Source organism: Calliphora vicina, chromosome 4 (genome assembly GCF_958450345.1).
Source record: "Calliphora vicina chromosome 4, idCalVici1.1, whole genome shotgun sequence".
Lineage (NCBI taxonomy): Eukaryota > Metazoa > Arthropoda > Insecta > Diptera > Calliphoridae > Calliphora > Calliphora vicina.
The window spans coordinates 50,674,141-50,683,996 of record NC_088783.1 but is presented as its reverse complement, the minus strand read 5'-3'; the positions used below and the strand labels follow the sequence as shown (position 1 = coordinate 50,683,996).

The 9,856-nt window shown below is 34.2% G+C and overlaps 1 protein-coding gene across 1 annotated transcript; it reads left to right on the top strand.

Annotated features, from left to right (window-relative positions):
• The first annotated feature begins 7,178 nt into the window (after positions 1-7,178).
• LOC135957694 (putative mediator of RNA polymerase II transcription subunit 26) lies at positions 7,179-8,262 on the top strand. The gene is made up of 2 exons (XM_065508480.1): positions 7,179-7,241; positions 7,316-8,262. The coding sequence occupies exons 1-2, from the start codon at positions 7,239-7,241 to the stop codon at positions 8,174-8,176; spliced, it is 864 nt and encodes a 287-aa protein (XP_065364552.1). The 5' UTR covers positions 7,179-7,238; the 3' UTR covers positions 8,177-8,262.
• Positions 8,263-9,856: the final 1,594 nt, after the last annotated feature.

Genomic DNA, 9,856 nt, shown 5'->3' with positions numbered 1-9,856 from the left:
TTCACAGACTGTGATACATTTTCTAAAGAAACATTCGCACAAATTGTGAGAAACATTATCAAGAGGAAAATTTGCACAGCTTATGAGACATTATCTGGAGGAAAATATCAACAGAAGTTTTTTAGCGGAAAATTTGCACAAACTGTTAGTAATTTTCAAGAGAAAAACAAGCACAGACTGTCAGACATTTTCTAGAGGAAAATTTTCACAGATTATAATTAATTTTTTTATGAATATTTACGCCGAGAAACATTCTCACACTGTACGAAATTTTTTTCAAAGAAATACAAAAAGCTTCTCATATTATATTGGGTGTAAAATATACAAATGCGGGATTGACAATAGATGGCGCATTTTTTAACGCGCAATTTATTCTCACTTATTTATTGAACATTATAGTGCAAACAACATTAAAGTTTTTTACTTCTTAAATTTGAAGAAAGTGTCGCTGAAGCACCCCGATAGCTGACCAAAGCAAATGGTGAGCTTGCGCGGATCAGAAGTGGTGATTTTGACACGGAAGACAAATATCGCCCAGGCCAGCCCAAAAAGTTTGAAGACCAAGACTTGGAGGCATTACTCCATGAAGATTGTTGTCAAACTCAACAAAAATTTGCAAAATCATTAATGGGAGCAATTTCAAAACGTTTGTGAGCAGCAGGATTCATCCAAAAGCAGGGACATTTTTGCACCGAATTACTTACGAAGTATAATGGATCCATTACCATAACCCGAAGCGTAAGAGATCCTATGTGAAGCCCGGACAACTAACCGAATCGATACCAAAGCCAAATGTCCACGGCGCTAAGGTAATGCTCTGTATTTGGTGGGAGCAAAAGGGTCCTATCTGTTATGAGCTGCTGAAATCTGACCAGACAAGAAATCTGGCAATACTGTTAAAAACTATTTAGAATGAAGTGGTTGGTAAGTTTTGTCCCACTGCATTATAGTCCAGGCCTTGTCCCGCTCTACTGTTATTTATTTCGATCGATGCAGAACGCTCTCTCTGAACTATGCTTAATTTTGGGACAGAGTATCCGATATTGGCTTGATTCGTTCTTGGCCTCAAAAGATGAGTAGTTCTTTTGGCTTGGAATCTGTTTTCTCTGTGTACATCTCAACGATTTTTCTTTTTTTCGTCGTTTGCCAACTAGAACCTCCTTTAGATGATGGATATTTTCCATTTGGAAAAACTCCTAGTGTTAAAAAGGCATTATTGCCTCTTTAGTTAGGTTTTTGATTGCCCATTCCTTTAATATACTTAGTTAACTATAAAGAATATAATAACGACTTAGCACAAGTATTAAAACAAAGACTAAATGACAAAAATAAAATCTTTTATTAACCAACATAAATAAACAAAACTAAATTCAGCAATTTAGCACGATTAACAATAAATCGAGTTATTTCAGTCGCTTTTATGTAGATTTAATAAATCTTCTTCAAAATCAAACTTAATAAAAACAGAAAATTTAACTTAAAACCTAAAATATCTTAAACTCTAAACCCGTTTCTGACACCCAGTTTTGTTGAGTGATGGATAATGGGAAGTAAGAAGTCTCTTACATATGTATTTATGTGACTATAATTTTATGCAAGAATTATATTACAAAAAATTTAAATAAACTTGTATATTTATTTTAATGATCTTTTAATGATATTACATCATTAAGAAGTGTTTGTTGTCTATCTTCGCTAATAAAACAATGTTGTAAATTAAGAAAATCTTAATTATATTAAACCATAAGCACTCGCTAGAGTCGTTTGGGAATACCTGTTTAAAGGCAAGGGATTATTTGATAAAATACATTATTTCTGTTAATGTTAAAACAGATCTAGTCCATCTCTAAACCAGTTTGTGAGACATTCAGCGGAGTGACTCTGCTGGACACCGGCAAATTCAATTCTGGCTTGCTTTTAAATCACCCATATCGCCCGATTGATAAGTTCTAGAAGAAACTCTATTATTGCACGCAGACAAGATGGTTTCACGAGAATAGCTGTGTACAAACATATGCGCCGATCGATAGCTCTGATAAATATTCCGTGTGCTCAAGCTATGAGAATTGAGACTTGGTGCTTGATGCTTCAGAAGAGCTTCGACATGTTCGGTAGCTTGTTTTGTACGACCAGGCATGTTTATTGGATATATGCATTGATACAGTTCGTGCTTTGAAATAGTTTGGTTAAGAATTTTAGAGGATCGATCGATATCATTTGATCATCTTTATTAATTATTGAATTTATTTATTGATAAAAAAATTAATAATAGGTATCACCTTATAAACTAATATTTATTGGTATTTTCTTGTTGGACGTTAATGGGTTAATGATACATATTACTTTGTTGTACAAGAATTTAATGAGTCCACTTATTATTCGTTTAGAAAGTGAATCTTGTTGGATAACCACTAAAATTGTTATCAACAAATGGCCAATAAAATATGGACAAATATTTTGAAGTAAAATATTTGAAAAATGTAAAAATAAAGTATTTTTTGGTTAACTAATGATTTATTTGACATTAGGTAAAATCGGAAAATTTAATTTTTTTCAAAATTTTATTTTTTTAAATGTCATTAATGACACATGAACTAACTAATACGAGGTATGGTAAATAAGTCTACGACTTTTTGAATTTACCGGCTCTTAACTGAAAGGACAACACTGTTCCTGTCAACAGGCATCTGTCAGTTGACTTCTGTCGAATTTTGAACAAGCTACGTCATTTAGTTTGTGTTTGATAGCAGACAACCTCGTGACTTGAAGAAAAATAGGAAAAAAGTGAACATCGTCTGCACATTAAGTATTATTTTTGCGAAAAAACTATCACCCAATTGAAGGCTAAGCTTGATAAATACTATGGGAACTCTGCACCATCAATTTCAATGGTAAAAAAGTGGTTTACTGAATTTCGTACAAGCTTGGACGATGCCGAACATTCTGAATGCCCAGTTGAGGTCTCTACACCCGAAACAATTGGAAAAATCACGATATGGTGTTGGCGAGAGATTGTGGAAGAATCTCACATGGCTGTGGTTTCTATTCTGAATGATCACTTGGGTATGAGAAAGCTTTCCGTAAGACAGCTGCCACGTTTGCTCGCAATCGGATGCACAAAAGGGTATACACCTGTGAAGATTCCATGGCAAAAATCCATGAATTAGGCTACGAAATGCTCCATCTTCAGCCCTATTCTCCGGATTTAGCCCCGAGTAACTTTTTCTTGTTTTCAAACCTGAAGAAATATCTCGGCGAAAAGAGATTTGACTCCAACGATGAAATCATCTCACAAAAATACCTATTTTGATGACCTCCACAAATTTGGTTTATGGGCAAAGTGCATTCAGCTCATATACCTCATCCAATACAAAAATGTAGTTAATGAAGTGAGTCAAAACACTTCAGTGCAATTTCCCAGCAAAAACTTTACTTACTTAGTAAGCCAGCAAGTAATATTGGAGCCAAGGCATAACTACTTATTATTTGACTTAAACACTACTTATCTTTGTTCGAGATTTTTAAAAAATGTATGGGTCAAGCTTACAAATGTACTTACAATCAGTTAAGAAATAAGTAGTAAATTGACAACAAGAATATGTAGCTAAAAAAATAAACACAAAAAATATTGCCTTGTGTGGGAATCGAACAGTCACATTATTTGCTTGTGTTTGATAGTCAAACTATAAATGAAAAATATAAATGAATATGATATGAACAAAAAAATTAATGGCTTTGACAGGTGGTGAACCACTAACCTCCCGTTTTTCCGTCAAACACACTAGATAGCTGTGCTAAATGCAAAAGTTCATTACCAACCTGTATAAAAATAAGTACTTATTCTAGTAAATAAAATAATGTGCTGGGTAACCACCACTCATTACAAAATAATGCATGAAATAACTAGTTGTTTATATCGAAATATATGGATTTCATGGCAGCTTTGTACAGTTTAATAGCAAAACGGTTTATTTTCTGTCAGACATCTGACTATTGGCAATTGACATTTCTCCTTAATGTTCACAACTTATTACGAAACATGCCATGAGAAGATACGTTATTATCTGAAATTTCGACCAAAGATTAGCCAGGAGATGGCAGCCCCATTATCCTAGCACCTGCTACAGCCAAAAAATTATCTACTTAGCTGGGACAACAACCGATTAACGAAACTGATACAAAGCAAAATAACAATATACTGGATATTATGGCAACATCGTATATGGAGACGTACAATACTCCAAGAACTAGGTCAGTGCAATCTTACATGGGAAGACGCGAAAACATATGCAAAAAGATGGAGATGCTTTGTGGAAGCCCCAAGAGAGGTAATGGAGATTTAAAAAATAATAAAAGTTCCAGTGAACTTTTTGATGGGGTTTGGCTTATGCCTTAAAATCGTAATAACACAGAAATCGTTTCTACAATGGTCCAAGGCCGTTTCTGGCAAACAGCATGACTCCAAAAACACCTTGTTTGAATTGCCAGGATGAATACTAGATAGTAAAATTAAAACTTAGTAAGTAAGTTAGTAAGTTTGTAGGTAGTAAGTTTGTAGATCAGTGAGCTAGTACAAGACGCCTATTAGTTATAGTGAGTGAATGCCGTGGGCAATTTAGTGTCAGGACGAATGAGCTTGTCATTCGGTGCAATACCTTATGGCTTCCATTAGCTACTCTCTTCCAAACTAAGAGCCGTAGAAGCTTAGCTCCGAAGATCGCCACCAGAAACTGTGTCAGGATCTATATATAGTCCTTGCTTGTTCGATGACTAAGTGGCATATATCTGTGCTAGTGTCTGTGACAACTGAGCTCTTTTTGTGCGGCATTCGCACCGATTTCTATAAATGATTTCCGTTTGAGTTATGGAGATGAAGAGTACCAAAATCCAGTCTTATGGTATTATAATGGCGACTAGTTCTAATTATATTAGACCAACATACATTTCAAAAATAACAATGAAAAAACAATTCGATCAGTGTCACGTAAATGAAAATATTCTGCATCTAGAGAATATAATATTTTAACAAACACAGAGCCATAAGCATAAAAACTCCACATCGTATGTGAATACCCTCTAACATTCGCGGGGTTTCTACAATATTGATCAATTTAGTTTATATTATTTCAAATTAATGAACATGTTAATACAACGCTAGTTTTATCCACCCATAATTTATCATAAATCTTGTCCAGCAATTATAAAACAAAAATAGATCTAGTGTTTAAATTTACTAAAACCAAAAAAAAAAAAAATCAAGTAATAGAGCTATATTCGGCTTTGCCGATTCTTATATACCCTTCACCAAATTATACTTAAAAATATTTTTTTTTTTTAAATATTTTTATTTAAACAAAATCAAATTTTTTTTTTAATGTTTTAAAATTTTTTTTTCCAAATTGTTTTTTAATTTTTTTTAAAATTTCATTAATTAAATTTTTTGGAAAAAGAATTTATGACAAAAAAAAATTTTTGGGGAAAAAAAAATTCGGGTTAAAAAATATTTTTTCCGATTTTGACCCATTGTGTGTCCAACTTACTATGATCTTATATACGTCGTTGCAAAGGTCTTTGAAATATCTATCATTAGATATCCATATTGTCTATATTAATGACTTAGTAATCCAGATATAGGTCAAAAATCGAGGTTGTCCTAGTTTTTTCCTTATATCTTAGCCATTTGTGGACCGATTTTCTCGATTTTAAATAGCGACCGAGCCGCAAGAATTTCGGAGATATTGATGTATGAATCGTGTATGTAAGTTATTTGGGGGCTTCGGAAAGTTGATTTCAACACACAGACGGACATGGCTATATCGATTCCGCTATCTATAACGATCCAGAATATATATACTTTATGGGGTCGCAAATGAAAAATGTGGAAATTACAAACGGAATGACAAACTTATATATACCCTTGCCACTCATGGTGAAGGGTATAAAAACAAGTAAGAGAGCTATATTCGGTTGTGTCGAATCTTATAAACCCTTCACCAAATTATACTTCAAAATAAAAATTTTAAATATTTTTAGGTAAACAAAATTAATTTTTTTTTGCACTTTTTTGAAAATTTTTTTTTCCAAATGTTTTTAAATTTTTTAATTTTTAAAATTTTTGTTTTGGTTTTTTCAATTTGTTTGATTAATATTTGGCGAAAAAAAAACTTTTTAAAAAATATTTTTTCCGATTTTGACCCATTGTAGGTCCAACTTACTACGGTTTTATATACGTCATTGCAATGCTGATTTTAAATAGGTAGCTTCTCGAAAGCATGTCTGACAGAATTATTGAAGATTTGGATCCCGAAGATATCTGGGGTCTTCTGAAAATTGATTTCAACAGACAGACAGATAGACGGACATGGCTCAATCGACTCCGCTATCTATAAGGATCTAGAATATATATACTTTATAGGGTCGGAAATGAAAAATGTAGAAATTACAAACGGAATGACAAACTTATATATACCCTTCTCACGAAGGTGAAGGGTATAAAAAAGATAGTAAAGTAGCACAATGGCAAGAACTTGAAAGGTTTTTTTTCACTATACAAAATCCTAATAAATTTAGATAAACTAAATTTTTAATTACTAAAATTAACTAATTGACCGGCAAGCAAAAAATAGTAATTTATTGTTCACATAAAAAACTCAGGGATTTAGTGGAGAGAGGGATGGTTTGATTTTGAAATTTTTGATTTTTTGAAAGTTCATCTTAATATTCATGTTATAAAGATTTATTTATTTATTGATTTGATTTTTAATAGTTGGTAGTTTTAAATTTCAACAACTGGTTTTTGATTTGTTTTTATAGTTTTTTTTTAGGCTTTAAACTCAAAACGTCATCAATTTACGAGTGTGCGAGATTTATTCATAGCAGAAATCTTAAGAAAACAAATATTCTGCTAGAGTTTTGAGTTTTTTTGCCTTTTGGCATACGATGATGAACAAAATTGAGAAAAAAAAAATTCTTAATTAAATAAGATTTTGTGAATATTTAAATTTTGTTTATTTGTTTGTCTGATTCTTTTCTTATGTAGTATATTCTGTTTACAAAACACCGATGAACATTTATTTTAGATTGGCTCTAATGAAATTATGAATAATTTTGTTGAGTTGTGGGTTTTTGTACGCCATGCCACATATAAATAGTATGACCAAGAGCCATTTAGAATATCAGTTCGGGATTCAAAGTCTTTGGATTAAGTCGCAGAAATTAAATAAAAAATCTTTAACAAAATGGTAAGTTGTAAGAATAAAAACAAATGGTTAAATTTGTGTAATAATGTGTAATTCATTTACTTTTATTATTACAGAACTTCGCTATTGTTGCTTTGGCCCTTTTGGGTGTTGTTGCCGCCGATGTCTCCCATTTGAACAACATGTACTTGCCTCCCGTACTTGCTGGTTTGGCACCCAAACAACACGTTTCTTATGCCCAAGAAACCCAAGAAATTCCCCAAGCCTCTGTACATGAAGTTGTTGGCAACTCAGTTGTCGAAGAAGCTGCTGCTGCCCAAGAAGAAGCCCAAAAGGCCAGTGGTCATCTTGTTGTAGAAAGTGTTAAGTTTGGTGGTGCTAGTTTCGGTGGTGCCGTTCAAGGTCATGCTGCTGCCGCTGTTGTCCAACATGTTCAAACCGCTGCTGCCGTTGCCCATCAAGTTCAAGCTCATGCCCAAGAAGTTGTTGCTGCTGCTGTAGAAGCTGAAGCTCCTGCTGCTCCCGGCTCTGAAGTTTACCAATCTACCCATCAACAAGCCGCCTACTACACCCAAGTTAGCCAACAACAAGAACAAGAACAGGAACAACAACAAGAAGTACAAGAACCCGAACAAAAATACTACACCGGTTTGGTATACAACCAAGGACAAGAAGCCGTTGAACAACATCAAGAACAAGAAGTTCAAGCTGAAGTTGCCGCTCCCCAACAAACTGCTTTCTATGGCCAACAACAACAAGAATTCCACCATGTTGAACACCACTCTGGACCCCAACACTCTGCTGTTCATGTTGAACACCATGTTGCTGTTTCTGCTCCCGTTGCCCAAGAATTCTCCCAACATCAAGAACAACAAGCTGACTACTTTGGTCAACAATCTGCTGGTTCCTCTGCTTCCTCTTCATCTTCCTCTGGTGTTGAAACCCAATATGCTGCCAATGGTGGTTACGTTTATTAAATTTAGTCCTAAGCTCCCATTTTAAACTCGAACAACTAGAATTTAACTAAAAAATTAAAATAAAAAAAAAAATATTATAACACAAACTTTCAACTCCCGTCTTTGTTTTTTTTTGGTTTAATCATGTTGCAAATCAATTATATGATACAGCCTTGACTTCATTGTTTTTTGATAAATTGACTTCTTGATGTTGGTCACAGGAAATTCCTTTCGTTTTCTTTGTCCATTTTACTGGCTGTTGCCAGGCGTTTCCCTTCCCTTTTTGGGGTTTCTCTTTTGACCATAACGAATGCAGCCTCTTTATTTTTGAAACCAGTTCTTCCAAGACACACACCTCTATGAAATTGCAATTTGGTTTAAATCAACGTAAAGACTTCTGTTTTTCTTTTTGTTGGTTGGTTTTGCCAAAAACTCATTTTAATAAGTTTAAAGTTTACAGCAGAGGTTAATTAAATAAAAGCATTTTATTCAGTTTATAAATTTGTTTAGCTGTTCAAATGCCATCTTCCAGCCGAACCCTCTCTACACAGCCAAAATCCAACATATACTCGAGTTAGAAGCAATTCAATACGGCCAACAGGAATGTTAATTTGGCCGAATGACACTTTCAAATGTTTCAAAACTCTGAAGGATACTATGATATTTTTTGGTGTCATAACGACTATAAATATTATGAACCGCTATAATTCAATCAAATATAATAATTTTATTTTTCAATATAGTTTCCTTTGAGCTCTATGTACTTTGTCCAAAGTTTCTCCAATTTTGATATCCCTTCCAAAAAGATAAGATTTGTCGAGCTCATCATTTCTTTAGCAGAGACATTTCTTTAGGTTGGGCGGAAGAGGGAGCATTTCGTAGCCTAATTCAAGGATTTTTGACGCAAAAAAGTAATGCTCAATGAGCACTCTTTTCTCCTCAAGTCACGAGGTAGTCTACTATCAATGGCAGTCAAGCACAAACTAAATGACGCAGCTTATTCAAATTTTGACAGCCGTTAACTGACAGATGTCCGTTCAGTTAAAAGCAGGGAAATTCAAAAAGTCGCGAACTTATTGACCCATCCTCGTAATTAATGGGCGACATGAATCGATGTAGAAATAGTGGGTATATGTCTTAAAAATGCGGGATTTTTTTTTTCAAATTTTTTAGCTTTTATTTTGAAACATTTATTCAAAGTGTTGGCCGTTGTTAGCTTTTCCCATCTTTCTGGCAACAAATGGATTCCGAGCCAAAAGAAATGTTCATCTTTTGAAGCCAAGAACGAATCAAGTGAAGCGTATCCCAGAGAGAACGTTCTCCATCGATCAAAGCAAATAGTAGTCGGACTGGGCATGGTCTGGACTATAAAGCGGGTGAGGCAAAACTTCCCAACCACTTCATGGTAAATACTTTGTAACAGGCATTGCAACATATGGCCGAGCGTTGTCATGATGCAATATTACGGTTTCATGTCTGGCCGCATACTCTGGGAGTTTTTCGGCCAATGCTCTTTTTAAACGAATCAGTTGCATTTGGCACAGGTTCCCTGTAATGGTCTGCCCAGATTTCAGCAGCTCATAATAGATAGGACCCTTTTGCTCCCACCACATACAGAGAATTACTTAAGCGCCATGGATATTTGGCCTCTCTTACGCTTCGGGTTATCGTAATGGATCCATTTTTCATCGCAAGTAATGA